Source organism: Chlorocebus sabaeus, chromosome 25 (genome assembly GCF_047675955.1).
Source record: "Chlorocebus sabaeus isolate Y175 chromosome 25, mChlSab1.0.hap1, whole genome shotgun sequence".
Taxonomy (NCBI): domain Eukaryota; kingdom Metazoa; phylum Chordata; class Mammalia; order Primates; family Cercopithecidae; genus Chlorocebus; species Chlorocebus sabaeus.
Genome location: NC_132928.1, coordinates 23,050,239 through 23,070,528, shown reverse-complemented (window position 1 = coordinate 23,070,528; position 20,290 = coordinate 23,050,239). Strand labels below are relative to the sequence as shown.

At 47.1% G+C, this 20,290-nt stretch overlaps 1 protein-coding gene across 7 annotated transcripts in view; it reads left to right on the top strand.

The window, feature by feature from the left end:
* Positions 1 to 20,290, top strand: part of SRGAP2 (SLIT-ROBO Rho GTPase activating protein 2) — a 250,304-nt gene that overhangs the window by 221,685 nt on the left and 8,329 nt on the right. For 4 of the 7 annotated variants that reach the window (XM_007988689.3, XM_007988687.3, XM_007988691.3 and 1 more), the window contains exons 15-21: positions 879 to 956; positions 1,890 to 2,024; positions 3,901 to 4,006; positions 9,963 to 10,187; positions 14,275 to 14,354; positions 17,066 to 17,246; positions 18,740 to 18,886. In XM_007988689.3, coding sequence (XP_007986880.1) covers positions 879 to 956; positions 1,890 to 2,024; positions 3,901 to 4,006; positions 9,963 to 10,187; positions 14,275 to 14,354; positions 17,066 to 17,246; positions 18,740 to 18,886 — 952 coding nt within the window. Of the gene's footprint in view, positions 1 to 878; positions 957 to 1,889; positions 2,025 to 3,900; positions 4,007 to 9,962; positions 10,188 to 14,274; positions 14,355 to 17,065; positions 17,247 to 18,005; positions 18,887 to 19,639; positions 20,027 to 20,290 lie in introns of those variants that run through there. The other 3 variants (XM_037985633.2, XM_037985632.2, XM_007988692.3) reach the window with 2 other exon arrangements.

The following is a 20,290-nucleotide window of genomic DNA, read 5'->3' as shown; positions in this document are numbered from 1 at the left end:
TTTTGGGGGGATTTTTTCTTTCTCATCAGCTATCGTTAGAGTATTTTCTCTGTGGCCCAAGACAGTTTTTCTTCCAATGTGGTCCAGGGAAGCCAAAAGATTGGACATTCCTGACTTATAGTTTCATGTCCACTCTTTTTCGTAAGTATTGAAAGCATTGCCCCCTTGAACAATCAAACCATGTTAAAACAGCTAAAGCAATATTAGAATCTCAGACCTTATGAAACTCCTGATGAGAACTAATGCCTTGACCCATTTCCCATTCTTTTTTTTTTTTTTCTTTGAGATAGGGTCCACTCTGTCACGCAGACTGGAGGGCAGTATATGATCATAGCTCATTGGAGCCTCTAACTGCCAAGTTCAAGTGAACCTCCTACCTCAGCCTCTTGAGTAGCTGGGACTACCGGCATGCTACAAGCACTGTGCCTGGCTACTTTCAAACATTTTTTAGAGACAGGGTCTCATTATGTTGCCCAGGCTAGTCTCAAACTTGCGGCCTCAAGCAGTCCTCCTGCCTCAGCTTCCTGAGTATATTTTTCTATTCTTGACCCTAGATGATTTTTAAAAAGTACCAATGGGTCACTTCCTTGCTTTACAGATGGGAACAAAGAGGCAAAGACAAGGAAAGGAATCTGCCTCATAGTCGCCCTGGAGTCAGAGGACTCTCTAACTTGGTGCTTTCTAATGAAAACGAATGCCTCGAAATTATTCCAGTGACCTTTCCAACATCCTTGCACATGTTTTTCTCCTTTGGCCTAAAGAAGAGAGACAGCGTGCTTAAACACACACTGGTTGGGGGAGATAGGTATTCAGCTAAGCTTGCCACTGTGCTTGTGAATTTGCTTTTTCTTCTTGATCACTTTTCTGTGTATCACCAGGACTACAGCATGAAGGAATTTTCCGGGTGTCAGGATCCCAGGTGGAAGTGAATGACATCAAAAATGCCTTTGAGAGAGGTAAGGAAACAGTCTTGAAGATAAAACCAAATATTTGCCAGCCCCCTGGCGTATTGGCTCCACCCTTTCTTCCCTAAGAGGTCCCCAGAGGTCAGGAAGCCAGCTTACCTGTCTCTTCAGAGGGTACCTGCTCTCTTGTACACATTCCCCTGTAGATATGCAGGGAAATACCAGGGCACATCCCAGTTTCCTTCTTCCTTCACAGCCCTACCCATCCTGCCTCTTTCATGCCGATGATCTGCCAAAACCCAAGAAGTTAACTATGATATCTGGGCAGTTTATGGCTTCATCTGGAACCCTTGGTGGCGGCAGTTAATATCAAGGCTAATGCGCTTGTTCATTGTAGCCCATTTATTATTTTGTGGGCTATTAAGGTAATGGGCAAGCTTTGGCAATTTCCGTCACTGTAATGGATATATATAGTTTCAATTTGAGGTTGGCCCTATCATTAAATCTAATTACATCTGATATGAAATTTTCCATGGGGAGCTCTGGCATGATTGTTCTGTAAGTAGGTGTTCTTGGTTGCAGGCCAGGAGACGTGAGAGCCCGTCTCAGGAGCTGGCCTCCTTGGCCTCATTTTTCTCCCCTCAGGAGCTCAGTCCCAGCCTGGTTTCATGATTCTTGTGAGAGACAGTTGCTGTGTCCCATCCTCAGCCCATAGGGACCATGTCCCTGAGCCAGGCTGGCACAAGAGAGTTTATATTGATGGACTCGTCTGCCGTGCTTTCGTCCTGGAGCCCCTGAAATGGAGCAGTCTTTGCTTTATCTGTTCCCTGGTCTGTCCCACTCATGGCCACCATGCTGGGCAGAAAGCTGATGGATTGGGACCAGGACATACATGGTTCACCCCCTCCCCACCGCCTCTGTTCGTCCTGTGTGTTTTTGCCTCTCTCACTCTCTTTCCTTTTTGCGGGGGTTGCTTATCCTCAGGAGAGGACCCCCTGGCTGGGGACCAGAACGACCATGACATGGATTCCATAGCTGGTGTCCTGAAGCTTTACTTCCGGGGGCTGGAACACCCTCTCTTCCCCAAGGACATCTTTCATGACCTGATGGCCTGCGTCAGTAAGTACGATTCTGGCTTCAGATTGGCTTCTGGGGCACAGCACCGGTAGCAGGAGATAAAAAGTTTCCACAGGGTCTGTGTGTTCTCATAAGCTTTTCAATAAAGTTTTTCTTTTCCCCAGTGAAATTTCTCCTCATCCTCACTCCTTCATCCCCTGGTGGGAGGGGAGCGAGGAAAGACTTTTCAGTAAGAATCTAGGACCCTCAAGTCAGGACTCCTGGCTTTTTTTTTTTTTTTCTTCTGATTCATCTCTGGGCTTTATCTTCTTTTAGTAAAGTACCTATATTTTCAATTATGTATTTGAAGCTTATACATTAGTGCTTGTGCTTTTCATGGTACAAGGGGGAAAAGCATAAGCGTTGCAAATATTTCATGCTTGTTGCATTAAACAAGACGTGGCTTACCTGCTAAATGTATTAATATGTGTTCTAGGAACAAAAGCCCTCTGCACATTTAAAAGTAGTAATAGGATATTTTCCCAAAGAGAAAGATATATTCTCTGCTTTATCCTCTTAGGAGTTCTCTGCCTCTAACTCTAAAATTTGGGTCTTGAAAAGCTATTCCTAGCCATTTGGTTTAGCTTGTGGTACTGGAACACCCTCTCATTTGTTTGCCAGGGAAAACAATCAATGGAAACTTGGATTAATACAGGTCAGCCTGGAAGCAGGCCCTGTCTGAGTGATGGCTGCAGAGGCTGGAGGGAGTGGTGCCTTTGAATGGAGAAAAGATCCTTCTTCCTAGGTTGACCAGATCTTCGTACCTACTGAGTTTCCAGTTTCACTCAGTATCTGCCCTGAGTACTTGTCCCTCTCTGTTATCCTGAGAAATTTCCAGGGCATTTGGGAAGCTGGCTCTCTGGTTGGTTTGTTGACTTCTGTTTATGAGTGTCTAGTGGAAGTGAGTTATGTGGGTGATTAAGAATGTGATTCCCTTGGGTCATGTCTTTGTGTCTTTTTCCGACTGGGCCTAGGTGAAGTATCTTAAGCTGAACTGGGATTGCCAAGATAGTAAAGATAGTTCAAGATCCCTTGGCTGCCCAGTTCTTCCCTGGAGATACACTCTTCCTCCTAATCCAGTACTTCTCTTTTTCATATAAAGGCACCCATAGAAAATGGCAGTGTTTACATGGCACACTGTGGAAGTGAGAGGCTGCCTATGATGGAGGACCTGTAATTGACCTGTAATTAACCTCTCCACAGCGCAAGAAAGCCTTTCAGGTCTCCTTCCCCATATCACTACATACCCAGGGGCCTGCTACCTCTTGCCTCAGACCACTTTTTACTCATTCGTAATGCAGATAAGGGAGGGGGAAGATAAGCCACACTTGTCAGAGGATGAGATGGCACGTGTGGAGTGAGCAGGACAGGACTTGCACAGCCTGTCTTCCCACCAAGATGTAGGCCCTCTGAGGCTTTGTGTTGAGCAGTTATAGCAGGTTAGCGGCAGCTCGCTCTCTGTGGTTGTTTGAATAAGAGGGTGTTAGATGCTGTGGGGAACATTTCTAACCCCATTCCCTGTGTCCAAATCCAAATCCAAACTTGTTATTAATAACAAAATTACAACAACCCTAGTTCAGTTTAATTTTAATAATGTGTAATAATGAGTTTGGGTTTGGATTTGGCATAGTTCCCTGTGCCCAAGAAGTATACACCTTACATCCTGCAATGGTAAATGTCTAGAGCCCAGCAAGTGCCCTCTTCTAACAGCCCTACCCCAAGGAGCAACAGGGATGACTTCCTGTCACTGCACCAGTGTTGTGTGTGGGCTTGATCTGATGCTGTCCGTGTTGCCCCTGCTGGTAGTAGGTACTTCTGATCATTACTCCCTGGGATCCCAGTTATAGTGGAGGATAACACATGGCTTTCTTCTTTTCAGCAATGGACAACCTGCAGGAGAGAGCTCTGCACATCCGGAAAGTCCTGCTGGTCCTGCCCAAAACCACTCTGATCATCATGAGATACCTCTTTGCCTTCCTCAATCAGTGAGTAACCTTCCCAGTGAACAGCTGGATCAGGCTTTGGCTTGGGCTACTGGAAGTTCCTCTATGGACCTATGCCTATTCACCCAACCCAACAAAATATTTATTGAGCACCTACTGTGTGCTAGCCACAGTGCTAGACTTATTTAATACATTGTTAAATAAAAGATGAAAGCCTTGATGTCATTTAGCTCCTGTTCCAGGGAAGGAAACAGACAATAACAGATATATCAGGTGGAATAAGTGCTTAGAAGAAAAATAAAAAAGAGTAAAGAAACGGGGGAGAGTGCAGGGATCTGAATGAAAGGAGGGAGAAGCACTGTAGTTGAGGTGGACAGCAGAGACCTGTCTGAGAAGACAGTGTACAAGCAGCAACCCAGAGGAGGGGAAAGCATGCCATGGGGCCATTTAAAACCCCAGAGTCATGGTAGTAGCAAGTTTGGATTTAGATTTGGGAAGCAATTAGAAGATTTTTTTTTTTTTTTTGAGACAAAGTCTCGCTCCATCTCCAGACTGGAGTACAGTAGAGCGATCTTGGCTCGCTGCAACCTCTGCCTCTTGGGTTCAAGCGATTCTGCCTCAGCCTCCTGAGTAGCTGGGACCACAGGCGTGTGCCACCATGCCCAGCTAACTTTTGTATTTTTAGTAGACACGGAGTTTCACCATGTTGGCCAGGATGGTCTTGATCTCTTGACCTCGTGATCCACCCACCTCAGCCTCCCAAAGTGCTGGGATTACAGGCATGAGCCACCATGCCTGGCATGTTATTACCTGATTTGTGTATTTTTTTTTTTTTAACCTGCCAGCTGTTTTGTGGAGAAGTTACTGGAAAGGGTCGTGAAGAGAAACAGGGAGACCCTATTCCGAGGTTACCGTCTGGTCTGGCCAGAGGTGTTGGTGGCTTAGTCTGGAGACTAGTGAGAATGGGTCAGGTTTGTGATACATTTTGAGCATAGCATTAACAGGATTTGCCCATGGATTATACATAGAATATGAAGAGAGAAATCCTAAATTGTTGGCTTGAGCGACAGGGACATAGGGAGGTTGTTTATGGAGTTGGAGAAGACAAGGTGTAGAGAAAAGGCTCAAGACAATGTGTTGATGTGGTCATGGTCATTTGAGGCACTTGTGAGATGTCCAAATGGAGATTTTGAACAATTGGACCTAGGAATCCAACCCTAAGGGAGAAACCAGGAGTGGAGCTGCCAGTGCGGGAGTTGCCCATGTACTGGTGGTATTTAGCTAATCACCCAGGGAACAGATGTGGCGACAACAAAGGTCTGAGGAGCAAAGGGACCGTGGGCATGGATGGGGCATTTCTTGTCCAAGCAGCATGTCCTTGTGTGGAGCAAGCTTTGGAGTCCCCACATGACAGGAAAGGCACCAAGCGAGGATGTGATTCTTCCCCTCTGAGGTACCTCTGTCTTTTCACTTTGCTTTTGGTGCAGTTTGGCCCTCAACAGCCTAGACCAAAGGTTATACATGGGCACCTTGAGAGCCAGATAAAGCCAAAAATGTGTTCCTTTCAGGTGTCTATTGTGTCTTGAAAACAATGAAATTGTGCTTACATTTGGGGAAATTTCACTTTTTAAAGACACAGATTTCTAACTTCTTTTGAAAAATTATTAGATCTGGCGATACCGACTCTGCAGTCCCTGGTGGCAGCAATTCCCTGTGGAGTAAGGGCTGTGCCCCCTAGATGGGGCAGGCACTCCCCAATTCACCACAACCCCCAGCCCTCCCCATTGCCCCCCAGTCCCAAGGCTGAATTCAATTGCTATTTATCATCACTCTTGCTTTGTGGTTTTCATAGAGAACAAAAATGTTTCTCTGGATCCATGAATCTATCAAAGTGGGAGAAACAAAAGGTAAACCAAGGGGCCAAGGTGTTTTCGCATATATTTCTTTGTGAAAATGAAGAGCCTTCCTACAAAGTTAGCCTCTGCTTAAAAGGAGTACAACTTTAGAGACCATTTCATAAGTGTCAGCTTGCTTCCAAGTTCGTGGTCAACCTGGCCTTCTAGGTATCTGGGTTAGTGGCCCCAGCTTGAGACCTTTTCTGGGGCACCCACACTATCATGTAGCCCCCTTGCTGGCCCTGCAGAGCTGCAGAGGGTCTTTGTTCCCCAGCATCTCTTCGACGTGGTTGTGTCTGCTCCATTCATCGGCCAGGCCCTGACTCAGCACCACCACTGCCTTTGGGTTGAACACCCCAATGAGAGTCACACAGCGTGTTCATGTGCAGCCTGGAAACTCTGCTAATTACTTTCGAGTTAGTCCCTTCAAGGCTACCAGTCATTGTCTCCCCTCGGAGACCAATACCTGCCCTCAACATGAGCCTAGTCTATGCCCCCAGAGCGAGGAGCGTGAGCTAGGTGAGCAAATGGTGATGAGGGGAAAACAGGGAGGGCTGGGGGACTGTGTGTGAAAGTACAAGGGGGAGAAACAATAGAATAAGCATCCATGCAGAGTTGCTGCTTTCAGAGATGGCAGTCACTATTGAAGACAGCATAGGAATTGCACCAATTCAAATTATTCATTTTGTTTTGCTTTTATTGGGGTTTTTTCCTGATTGAAACGAGATCGATTTGCTCATCAAAGTGTTAACATTTTAAAAATGCAGCATTAATAATGAAAGTGTTTTCTAAAATAATAAATAGAATGCAGGACATAAATGATAAAGCAGACCACCTCCACAGGAAGACAACAGCCGACAGGTGTGCACTTCCGGACAGGGATAGCAATAGTTGGCAGGTAGCTCCCGATGCAGACTCTGCCTGATGGCCCAGACCATCAGGACCCTTTTTCTTCATTGCTGTGAGTCCTGGATGTATGTGTACTTTATTTCTGGCTATGGTTTGTTCTTGGATTGGACATACTGTCAATCTCAAGGAACCAAAAAAACTAATATCTCAGTTTCTGTGGGTCTGGAATCCAAGTATAGCTTGGCAGGGGCCCTCTGGAGAGGTAATTGCATATCATAAAAGAGTTAAAAATCCAGAACAGTACATGCTAAAAAGTAAGTTTCCCACACTAATCCTGGCGCCCCCAAAAAGCCTCTGTTCCTAACCACAATGCTGAACCTTTTTATGAAGCATAAAAGATGACTTCAAATCAAATAGGAGAATTCACTAATAATATGAACTGAAACTGTAGAAATACAGTAGAACTCTTTGAGGACATAACATGAGTAGATATAAGTCGACACCAAAAATTTTAAAGCAGGGAGTTGTTACTAATGTTATCCATTTTAGATATTTATTTTTGTTGTTGTTGTTGTTGTTTGTTTGTTTGTTTTTGAGATGGAGTTTTGCTCTTGTCCCCCAAGCTGGAGTGCAATGGCGCAATCTCTGCTCGTGGCAACCTCTGCCTCCCGGGTTCAAGCAATTCTCCTGCCTCAGTCTCCTGAGTAGCTGGGATTACAGGCACATACCACCAAGCCCGACTAATTTTTTTGTATTTTTAGTAGAGACAGGGTTTCTCCATGTTGGCCAAGGTGGTCTCAAACTCCTGACCTCAGATGATCCACCTGCCTCGGCCTCCCAAAGTGCTGGGATTACAGGCGTGAGCCTGTAATTACACCATGCCTGGCCTAGATATTTCTTTAAAAATAAAAATCCAGTTTTTTATACTCTTACACTAGACACAGCCTTCAGGGACTTCAAAGATTATTAACACCATGACATTTTACACAAAACTGTGTGGATTTATATGTGCACATATATGAATTTTTCTGGGGAGAGAATCCCTAGTTTTTGTCAAGTTATTGAAGGAACTTGTGTCCCCTAAATAGTTAAGAACCACTGCTTTAGGCCGGGCGCAGTAGCTCACACCTGTAATCCCAGCACATTGGGAGTTCAAGGTGTGGGGATCACCTGAGGTCAGGAGTTTAGACCAGCCTGGCCAACATGGCGAAACCCTCTCTCTACTAAAAATACAAAAATTAGCCAGGCGCAGTGGCACACGCTGAGGCAGGAGAATCACTTGAACCCGGGAGTCGGAGGCTGCAGTGAGCCAAGATCGTGCCACTGCACTCCAGCCTGGCGACAGAGTGAGACTCTGTCTCAAAAAAAAAAAAAAACCCACTGCTTCAGCCCCTAAACTTAGAACCACTGTATATTGGAAAAGAAAAATGGATTTTAGTCTATATTTTGATGGGAGTAAGAAAATAGACCTAGATTCATGAGATCACAGTCCACGAAGATATGTCTCCTCTTCAAGCTTCCGGTCATTGTAGCCACCTATGAATTGAACAGTCCTTACCTTAGCAGGCTTCCCAACATTTTTGATCTTTCACAGAGCTTTGACTCAGGACTCTCAGGACTAGAGTTTGTTTCCCTTTGACCATCAGGCTTCCCAGACACTACTGGTTTTCTTTTATGTTACCAAAACATTATCAGATCACTCTAAAGGATCAAGGCCTTCCTCCTCTTTGTCCCTCCATGACACCAGGAACTGGCCAGGCTTGGATTAGCTACTGCTTAAGACTGTGGCACCTCACGCCTCAGTTGTGCGCGCTGAGGTTACCAAGGTAATTATTGCTCCTGTCTCTCCCCAGTTTTAATTTGACTAGGAAATAGACTTAGGAACTTCCCCCAGTCTTTTCTAAATCTCTGCTCTCTTTGAACTCAGGATCCAGGGAAGGATTATACACTTTTAAGAACTCCTGTGAAGCAGTCCAATGAAATTTGTAACCTCCCCCATTGCTGGCCTCTCCTGCATTTGATTCTAGGCCCTAGAAACAGTGATTCCCAACTCTTTCTTCCCATCACATCCATAATACCACTCTTCAAGTCCTTCAGTGATTCACAAATGGACAGGGGCTACATCTCCAGGAAGGGAGAGAACCATTGAGTCAGAGGAAATGGACTTTGTAATGTGAGACTGGATGAGGGGTACACTACAGAAACAAACTCTGCAATCAGTTCTGAAGAACAGCTACCCAGATGGAGACAGCTGAGTCTCAGGCCTCTAGTTTCCCAATAGAGGACCTTTGGTTCCTTCTCAGAATCAAATCCTGCCGATGCCCATACGGGAGACTCCTCAGCAGAGCTCACAACTCTGCAGACTGTGTTGGGGAGGTATCCAGAGCTGGCCCAGCCCTCAATGCCTGGATGGGCAAGACCCAATGGGACTCATCAGGTGCAATGGCTCATTGAAGACCTTGGGTCCTTGGCCAAGGTTGGAGGTGTGGCTGGAACAGCTGCTGGCTGAGAAGGGGAGAGTTCCCAGAATAAATAAATACCCGAGAATGAAGTCAGCCTGCATCCAGAGAAAGCCCAAGCAGAAGCCAAATGGCACGCTGACCTTTTCCTGAATAAATCCTGAATATAATAATATAGAAGGAGATTATGAACATGAAAAACAGTTGCATTCGCTGTTCTAGGAAGAAATTCACTGGCTTGGTGGAATACAACAGCTAATCAGTTGGCTATTTTTTAGTAAGTCTAGAGGCTAGAAGGGAATATCCCTAATAATTTGATTATTTTGTTATGCAAGAAGGTACACAATGCACAGTGCCTGTGCCTCTGACCATAACTTTAGCAGGGCAGCCTGAGGGTCCCTATCTGCCCTGGCAGCTTAGTGCGTTGGTGTGTAGGAGCCATATTCAGCTCTGCAGAGTGACATGTTCTCAAGGTCATGTGGCTTTTGGTAGATAAGATCTGAAGATAGGGATGAGGATGGGGTGGTAAGTAGAATTTGAAATGGGAGCTGGAAAGAGAGAATGGGTCAGAGCTGCAAACTAGCTACCTCTAGTTTGCTTTTCCTGAACTCCTGAATGACCATTCTGGTGGTTACTCTTCTCCCCAGCTTACTTTCTGGAAAGCTCTGACCCCAGAAAGGCAGGTGGCAATTTGTGGACCTTCTGCTTTTGCTCTTGGCAGCGCCTCCTGTGATTGTGTTTTCTGGGCATTCATGCGAGAGCTTTCCAGCTTACCCCCTTTCCCTTCTCCTCCAGTTTATCACAGTTCAGTGAAGAGAACATGATGGACCCCTACAACCTCGCCATCTGCTTCGGGCCCTCGCTGATGTCAGTGCCGGAGGGCCACGACCAGGTGTCCTGCCAAGCCCACGTGAATGAGCTGATCAAAACCATCATCATCCAGCATGAGAACATCTTCCCAAGCCCCAGGGAGCTGGAGGGCCCTGTCTACAGCAGAGGAGGAAGCATGGAGGATTACTGGTAGGGGGCTTAGGACAGGAGGAGGGGAGGGATTCACTAGCACACACTGGCATGGGAGCCAGATGGCCACACGAAAACCAAAGGGAAACACCCAGATCCTCCCAACTCCTCACTCCCAGGCTGCCAGGGTCTGGGGATGGTATAGGCAGCCCCCACCTCGGCCCCACCCACAGACTAAATCCCACTTCTTGCCACCTCCCTTTTTGATGAGTTCTGAGTGGCAAGGGACTATTTTGAAAGATACTGACAACATTAATTGTGATACTAATCTCTAAGAAAGGACTTTTTATAAAGTTGCATCTTTATTAATCAACAGTGTCTCTCGGGCTTCTACTCTGCTCTGTATTGTGAGAAAAACCATTCTGGGTCCCAGGGAATTGCCTTCTTATTGGGAAGAGTTTAGATAAAAGGCATATATTCCTGACTGAGTTTTGTAAGCTGGCACTTCAGAATGATTTTAGAAATTTGTGAAGAGAAAGAAGGGTCAGCCTTGTTTTTGGCAGGTTAGGGATGGTCCTCCCCTGAAGCAGCATTCGATTCTGTGGGGCCAGGTTTTCCATGACCTAGCTTCGGAACAGAGATCTAAAAGGAATCCCTGGGATATATCTTTGTTAGACCCCTCTGTTAGACAAAGAACAAATCACTATTTCCATTTTATGGATGAAGTCGCTGCAACCCAGAAAGCCCAGTGACAGTATTTTAGGCCACTCTAGTGATGGGAATTTAATCCCAATCTCATCTCTTAGTACAGGATACAGTCCGTTACCCCATGCCACCTGCCATGGTACCATTTACAGTGTCATTTTTTTACTAAACACAAAGACAACTGCCTCTCTCTTTTAATCCCTAACGTCCCTACCTCCCCCCTCCTCCTCCCCCTCCTTTCTTCCCCTAAATAGTGTTTCAGCCTGAGCTGAAAGCACAAGCCAGCCCAAATCGGATTCCGTCTGAATTCAACATCTGGAACCAATTCGGCCAGCCCCATTGCTATCGACTGAGGTAGGGGAGGACAGGGGAGGTTGTTTACTTAATGAGAGGCCAATTGGGCCACACTTCTCCCTGACCCCCACAGAACATCCTCTTGCCCAAAGAGTGAAGAACGTGGCATTTGTGTTCTGTGAACATAGTAATATCAGTGACATCCCTGGGTTCATCCCTCTCTGCTGTACTGCAGATTTCAGTGTCTGGGTCCGAGCTGGAGGAACCTATGCTGGCCAGCTGGGAGAGAAAGCTTTTTGTCACCGACAGATGGTTGGTGGTGACTGGGGAGGTTGTTGGTCACTTTAGGTCTCAGCCTACTGGATGATGAGCTCCAGGGAGCTGTCCTTGTGCATGTGACTTAGAGCTTTGGTTTTTCCCCTTGCATGAGTGGTGGAAAGCTGTAGAATAGCATTTCCTTCCTTCTAAAATCAGGCAGAACCTCCGCCCTCACTTCTCAAACATCAAACCACTGCAGGCTGTGTTCCAGTGCCCAGGGCACAGAGACCCCTACAGCCCTGGCCCCTGAGTCCCAGCCCAGTGGGACAGAGTCCTGGAGGGGTGTGGCTCACGGGCACAGACAGGCGGGTGCCTTCCTCTAGTTTCCTCCAAGTTAGTCTCCCATCCTACCCACCTGTTTCTTGTGCACTCAACATTTATTAGCAGCCTCTGGAAAAACCACAAGATTAGTCAGGGAACATTACTACCACAGACTGGGTGGGAGGCCAGAAGCACCTGAGGAACAAGAGTCGGCGACCTTGGGTTGAGAGGGACCTTTCAACCACTGGATTCACACCCACCTGGAAGGCTCATGGCCTCTCCTCTCCCTTCTTTGGGAAGTGAGAGAAGTGCCAGCCCTGGGAGCTAAGGCGGTGAAGGAGGTGAGTGAGGGTGGTAGAAGGGGAGATAGAGCACTGAGAAGAGAATGGGGAATGGTCAGGAGACCCAAACAGCCACGGAAAGGAGAGCACCAGACCACATGGCTTCCCCACAGCTGTGGAGAGGAGAGACAAATCCATTTCACCACGCTTTCCGGTCCTGAAACGAACCCGGTTTTCTAGGACTACCTGTTGGGTGGCATGGTGGGCTGCTTCTGAGACCTCAGGTATTTTTGGGCCTGGGTGGGTGCACAAGGGCAAAGGCTGGGGATGGGGTGTGTTTCGAGAGAAGCATAGGATTTTAGGGCTAAAAGAGACCTCAGAAAGCATCCTCTTGCCTTTCTCATAAAGCAGTGGTTTTCCAAGTGAGGTCCCTGGACCAACAGCGTCTGTGTCACAAAGGACTGGTTAGAAATGCACATTATTTGGCTCCACGAAGACCCAGGGACACAGAAACTCTGAGGATGGGGCAGTGTTTTTTAATAAGCCTTCCATGGCTCCCTGAAGTTTAGAACTATTGCCTTACTGGCTGGCCATGTAAATAAACTTGAAGCCCTGAGGGAATGTTTGCCTTTGAACCTCTCCCCCGCCACCCCTAGCACCTCAAGGGTTTCCAGAACATCACAAAATTCATCAGATTCATCAGATGGTTTTTAGCCCTAGAAACCAGTGAGAAATTGTGCCTGCATTTTTTGACAAAGAGGAATCTCCATTTATATTCTTCTAGAATGTTCTCTGGAGCCTGGGAAACCTCCTTAGAAGTGACTTGCTCTATACAGGACAAGTTCTGAACTGGTCACCCAGTCTTTGAGGAACTTCCCAGGAGTGTAGGATCCATCTCATGGGGAAAGAGGCTGGAGGGTTCCAAGGTGGAAACTGTGCGGCCAGGCTACGGGGCTGAATGGGTGATGGTGCTTTCACACAACTGCCTGGAAAGCCTCACCTGTTACTGCCTACTACCAGAGGAAGAACTTTAGAAATGAACAGTTTCTGTACTTTTCAGGAAGTAAGAACTTCCTGGTGCCCATCCTCATGAATTCTGAAGTCCACAAGCCAGGAGATCAGGAATAGAAATGACTTTCCTAGTAACCTGCCTATCCTTTCTCGATTCCTTACACTGGATGATTTTTTTTTTTTTTTTTTTTTAAAGACAAGATCTTGCTCTGTCACCCAGGCCAGAGTGCAGTGGCACGATCATGGCTCACTGCAGCCTCGACCTCCCAGACTCAAGCAATCCTCCCACCTCAGCCTCCAGAGTAGCTAGAACCACAGCATGCACACTGACTTTTTTTTTTTTTCTTTTTTTTCTTTTTTTGTAGAGACAGGATCTCACTAAGTTGCCCAGACTGGTCCCAAACTCCTAGACTCAAATGATCCTCCCAAAGTGGTGGGATTACAAGCGTGAGCCACTGTGCCTGACCTACCCTGAATGATTTTAAATTTCATGAATTATTTCAAGAACTTGACCCAGCTTCTATCCCCTGCCCTCTAGTCCAAAGCAAACTCCTGCCCTCTAGCCCATAGCAGATTCTTCCTCCCCTACTTTTGTTTCCCAGCCACTCTTATGACTCGCCTTCCACTTTTTCACCAGTTCACAGTCTAAACTACAAAGCAACCTAGAGGCCACCAGCCAAAATGAGAAAGAAGGGAAGCAAGTACTATTTATTAAGCACCCGCTCTGTGCCAAACTTGTTACTAAATTACTTTATTAAGTCCTCACACAGCTGAGGATATAGATCATTATCTTCAGTTTATAGATGAAGCAGCTGAGGCTTAAGGGGATTAAGTAACTTGCCCAGGATCACACAGCTACCAAGTATCAGAGCTGGTTTTCGGATCCAGTTTTATCTGATGCCAAAGCCCAGTGTTTCCCTTCCACCCTGCTTCCCCCTTGAAAACCAGGAATGAATTCACGTAGAGAATCAGCCCTTGAGGAGTTGAGTTGTTCTCTATTTTCTAAAGAATTTAGCTTGTACCTTCGAAAGGGCTTCCCTTTGTCTTGAGATATTCTAAGTTCCAAGTAGTCTCAAGTGGTTTTTGTAGCAGGAGCTAGACTGGAAAAACTCCAGAGCTTTGTATTTCATTATAAGCATTTGTCTATTGTGTGTAGTTAGGATATAGAGAGAGTAAGATGGATTCAGTGCCCTTGCGCCAGGGAGGCTGTATGAAGGGGAAGACGAGAATTTTATAAGCAAATGTTAATGTCCCGGTCCCTCTTGCTTCTGTTGCAGTGATAGCCCTCATGGAGAGACTACCTCGGTTGAAGACTCAACCCAGGATGTTACTGCAGAGCACCACACAAGTGATGACGGTACGAGGCCCTGCTTCCTGGTCAGTGGGGATGCCAGGGGTGAAGCAGAAGGAAGTGATTATATATCCTGTGCATCTAATGAACCTGTATGCCCAGTGGTCCCCTGAGGACAGGCAGTGAGCTCCATGTCTCAATTTCATTCTCTTCCTTCCTTGGAGAGATAGCCCACCTTCTCAAATGGAATTGCTCTGTATTAAACCAGAGGTGAAGAACCAGGCCTTCCATAGCCCTTCAGCCTTCTTGCCCCACCTCCCAGCTCCTTGTCTGGCCTGAGTGCAGCATGATGTTGGTCCCTTATAGCCTAGACTCCTGCCAGACAGCAGGAGAACAAAGTGAAGGAAAGTTCATTTGAAAAACAGTAAGCAATTGGGTGTGGTGGCTCACGCCTGTAATCCCAGCACTGGAAGGCCCAGGAGGGAGGATCACTTGAGTTCAAGAATTCAAGACCAGCCTGGGCAACATAGCCAGACCCTGTCTCTTAAATTAAAAAAAAAATAGTCTGGCATGGTGGTGTGCAGCATCCCTGTAGTGCCAGCTACTTGGGAGGCTGATGTAGGAAGATCCCTTAAGCCCAGGAGTTCAAGGCTGCAACAGGCTATGATTGTGCTACAGTATTCCAGCCTGGGTGAGACAGTGAGACCCTGTCTCAAAAAAAAAAAAAAAAAGAAACAGTAAGCCTGGGGTGCGAAATAGCAGAGCTGAGTGCCCTGAACCCAATAGAAGCAAGCCAGAGAGAGTGGGAATGAGGATGTAGAAACCACATGCTTTCACGCCTACCGACTGGAAAAACTGACCCTTTCCAAAGTAGACATGCGAGTGCCGAGCAGCCTGGTGGGCGTGCATCAAGGGGAGGAATGCTCAGCTGTCATCCTCAGGCCCCTCAGCAGTGCCCATGCTTTGTGAGGGTCTGTCCAGCCAGCACATTTCCCCTGCTTCCCACAGCTCCACACCTCCATTTCTGGATCACATGGGCTCTGGAAGTCTCAGCAGCTGACAAGGGGCCTCAGAATTTTCTGGGCACAAGAATGAAATGGCACAGTCTGTGGAGCTTTCCCTGTTCCTGCCTTGCTGGGAATTCTGCAATTCTTGGCCAGCTTTTAAAGGAGAAAAAAAAATAGGGCTGGTTATTTAGATCCTGATGTCATAAGGATCCATATGATCATTTGCTACATTCGAGGAGGGGAGTAGGTGAACTAGGAAAATGAGTAGTGGGTTAGAGCCTACCTTGTGGCCAGCTCTGCTAGAGGCTTTCTGTATGTTATCCCTTAATCCCTAGTGAAATTGATATGGCCGCTATTTTACAGTTGAGAAAATGCAGGTCAGGGAGGTCGAGTAACGTTCCCGAGGCTATGGAGAACTGAGATGGGTATATTTAGACAGGCCTTCTCTGACCAGCCTCCTATAGTAAAATCTCCAACCCCTCCTGTTCAGGAGCAGACCTACCAGCTAGGGCCGTCTAGGCATGGTCTTATTTTTAAGCAGCCTTTCTCTCTGCTTCCCAGAATAGCTGACTTTCATCTCAGGTTCCAGCTTTCTGGGAGCCTTCTCTTTGCTCTTTGATCTCTACCGCAGCCTAACACAGATGAAGATAATGATAACAATAAGTCATGCACACATACCACTTACTGTGGGCCGGACACTGTTCTAAGCACTTTTACAAATTGTAATTCATTGACCTTCATAACAACTTCATGAAAAAGACACTATCATTATCTCCATGTTACAGATGAGGAGACAGAAGCCCATACAAAAATGAAGATACATTGCATTTGTAAACCCCTTTTTCTTTTTCAGGTTACTTTCATGTGCATTTTTTTCATAGATTGGTCACAAAATATATTTCCATATTTTGCTCCTTGGAAAGTTGATTGAGCAAGTTATTTTCTCTTTATAGAGACAAAAAGTTCACATTCTACTTACTAGGGGGAATGGATAACATAAAATATTTAGAATACAGTATGATACATTTTTTACAATTATTGGAATTATTATATAATCAGAAAAGAAATAAAGCTTAAAAATATAGTATGGCAAGTTTGATGATAGACGTCAAAAGCATGAAGAGCTTTAAAAGAAGTTACTGTGGAAAGCAGGGGATGCGGCCGGGCAGGGTGGCTCACGCCTGTAATCCCAGCACTTTGGGAGGCCGAGGCGGGCAGATCACGAGGTCAGGAGATTGAGACCATCCTGGCTAACATGGTGAAACCCATCTCTATTAATAATACAAAAAATTAGCTGGGCGTGGTGGCACACGTCTGTAGTCCCAGCTACTCGGGAGGCTGAGGCAGGAGAATCACTTAAACCCGGGAGGCAGAGGTTGCGGTGAGCCAAGATCGAGCCACTGCACTCCAGCCTGAGCAACAGAGTAAGACTCTGTCTCAAAAAAAAAGAAAAAGCAGGGGATGTTGAGTTGTGTTTTGATATGTTTCATCAGGCAGGTAAGAGAGAAGAAGATTCCTGGTAGAGGGAACAGTGTGAGCAAAGGCAGGTAAAAGATGATACCAGTGCTTTCAGGATAATGGTACAATCTGTGTGGGAATTACTTGCTTTATAGATCATCCATGGGTTCGTTTTCTAAGTTATCTTCCATGGGTTCGTTTTCTAAGTTATCTTCCCACCACTGTAAGTTCAGCTAATTCAGCTTTTCCACCCAGTTTCCTGAGTCTGCAGGTCCCAAGAACGTGTGTTTACTTCTTTTCCACCCTTCTCAGAATGTGAGCCCATCGAGGCCATTGCCAAGTTTGACTACGTGGGCCGGACAGCCCGAGAGCTGTCCTTTAAGAAGGGAGCATCCCTGCTGCTTTACCAGCGGGCTTCCGACGACTGGTGGGAAGGCCGGCACAATGGCATCGACGGACTCATCCCCCATCAGTACATCGTGGTCCAAGACACGTACGTTGGGCCCATGGCATCTTTGCGGGTAGTCCCCAGCTGCTCTATGAGAGTGAGACTTCATTTCTGGAGCCATAGGACTATGAGGGAGGCCAACCCCTGGGGGGTCCGGTGCAGTCCTCAGGCTCACACAGTTCCTTGAAGAGCCCCCCCACCCCACTCCCTGCACTCAGTGGAGAGTTTTTTTAAATCTCTCCACTATCTGTGCCCCCTGCAAATCACCCCCTAATCCAGTCATTTTAGAAACCTGCCAGCCAGCCAGCACTCATCCATATTTATACCTGATGAGTGATAACAAGGGGTTTTTATTTGACCACCTATATTTCTTTTCTCGAAAGATCAGGCTGGGAAAACATTTTTGCCTCCCCCCTTTTTTTTTTTTTTTTAACAACTATGCTCACCCCAACCTGTTGAGCCACTCTTCCACTTGCAAACTAAAATGACTAGTTTTTTGGGAGAAATTCGGCTTAAGCAGTCTTATGGAAGTGACCTAGTTCATTTAACCAAGATGAGGTTGATTTGGGGTAAGATGGGGGAAGGAGGGAAAAGGATGTCAAGGAACAAAGGAAACCTGAACTGGTCCCAGAGAGATCTCATCTGATAGGCTGTTAGTTGATTCTCACACTTTGAAGCAGTTGTCCCGTGGGCCCACCCAAGCCTGCCCCCTGTCCCTTTGCCCTGCCTCTGTCCCCAGCTCCCCTCCCTTGGATACGATGCTGTCAGTGTTTTTAGTCCTTCCCTTAATATTATTTTTTAAAGGTTGATATCCTGAGTGAGTCTGCACCCTCCCAGCCTCTTCCCGGCTCGTTCTGCAGGGAAATCCTCCCTCTGTTGATAGCATCGCAAACCTGGTGGCAATCTGTGCGTGGACAGGACCCTCCCAAATTTAGCATTATGACTTCACTACAGGATCAAGAGAAGATGAATTGTGGGGGAGAAGGGGCTTTCTTTGTCATCAGTAGCCAGAGGGGCCAGGAGAGCAGTGGAGAGACCTGGGACCAGCTTGGATGCTCTGAGCGGGGCTAGAGGCGCTACGACAGTGTGTGGCGGTGTCCTGCCACGACGCCGCCATCTCCAGAGCCACCACACAGTTGACTGTCCTTACCCGGCAGTGCTCAGGACCTCAGCCGATAAACCACAACCTGGACTTGCCGCCTCCTTCTCCAGGAGGCCGCCCCAGCACGGCCTCCCCAGGAAGCAGCATGGGGTAGAAGGCAGATGCCTCGAATCCAGGTGTCCCCTAGCCACGCTTTCCTGAGGAGCTGAGGAGCCCGCAGAACTCAGCGGATTATTTATTTTTATTTAAACAACCCTTCAAAGGCCCTTAGGTTTCCTTGCCTCTGCTCACAGAACTAGCCCAGCCAGGTGTCGCTGCTGCCTCAGAGCTGTGTGGGGTCGCGTGTGTGTCGGGGGGCCATCTTGCCGATTTAACACTGCTTTTTGTGTTGTTGTTGTTTTCCCTCCTCCCTGCCTGCCTGCCCCTTCTCCCCCAGCGAGGACGGTGTCGTGGAGAGGTCCAGCCCCAAGTCTGAGATTGAGGTCATTTCTGAGCCACCTGAAGAAAAGGTGACAGCCAGAGCGGGGGCCAGCTGTCCCAGTGGGGGTCATGTAGCCGATATTTATCTTGCAAACATCAACAAGTAAGCTCTGCTTTTCATTTTCTGCTCCCCTGAATGACTTGCAACACCCAGCCTCACCCTCTGGCCTAACCCCCCATCTCCATTCCTGTGCTGCACGTAGGGCTCCCAGCTCCCCCAGCCTAACAGTTTGCATGTGGTCACTGCTGCTGCAAGGCGGACAGGGCTGAGGATGCTGCTACAAGCCTCGGGGCAGGCCCAGATCTCCAGCTAGCTGCCCTCGTGCTGTGGAAGGGTGCTTTACTGTGCGTTCCCGCAGTGTCTGTCCACCCAGACCTTTGTGGCAGTCTTACAGCTAAAACTTTGACCAAAGCTTTGGTCACTTTATGCAACCTGGTTTTGTACTGTTTCTCAGAGGTGCCTTCTTTTTTCCAATCCATACTCAAATAATAGTCTTTGATGTCTGTCTTCCTTGACCCGTGTTCGTGCAAAGATTCAAAGTCTGTGTGTGGCTTCTACTAGACTGATGTTACACCAGGTGGGTTTATTGAGATATCATGTGTCTGTTCCTCCCCCTGTCCTGCATTCACTCCTGTGGAGGAAAGGAGGCCACAATATCCCTAAAGAAAGCTTTGTCCTGAGCTCTTCATTCATTGGCTAACCCCTACCTAGCTCCCTTTTCTTCTGCCCTTTCACACCGGGAGAAATAATTTTCCATTTTGTTCCTATTGCTTTGGCCCTGTGTACTATTCTACCCCCTTAGTCCCTTTGCAGATCCCCACTCCTGCTCAGCAGGCTCTTACCTCTGACCCCCAGCTTTCATTGTGGCTGTTAGCAACATCCTGGGGTTTTAACTCCACCCACGCCCAATCTGGCTGTCTAGAGGGATTCTACGCCTGCGTGCTGCCGCCTCCCCAAGAGGCATTCGGGTTATTGGAGAACTAATCTCATCTCAAGGGGCCAGACACCAAGTCCCAGAGCCTACAGACCTCTTTCTGCCAGACCCTGAAACCTGGCCCCGTGCCAGCAGGATGACAAGCCCCAGGGCGCTCCTGATGAATATGGATTGGAGATGATGTACAGTTTTTATTCCCCTCTGGCTTTTGAGGAATGAAATGATTTGCACTTTGAAAACCTGTTAACCATAGCCTCTGGACACTGAGACTGGAAGGAGAATAAAGGATGCTTGTTGTTTTTAAACTATACCAGGTTTCCCAGATCTCTTGGCTTTTTTCCACCCAGACGGTAGCAGGGGGAGTGGTTGGGGCACGTGGCTCTTTTCCATCTCTTTCACCCTCAAGTTAGTAAAGTCATTTATTCAGATCACTTACTGAGTGTAGTTATAATTTAATTCAGACCAGTTAAAAAAAAATTGAGGAGTTTCTGTTTCCCTTCAGCACACTGCCCTGCTGGGAGGGCAAGCCAATATCAAGGAACTGTGGGCTAATCACATTTTTTTTCTTATTT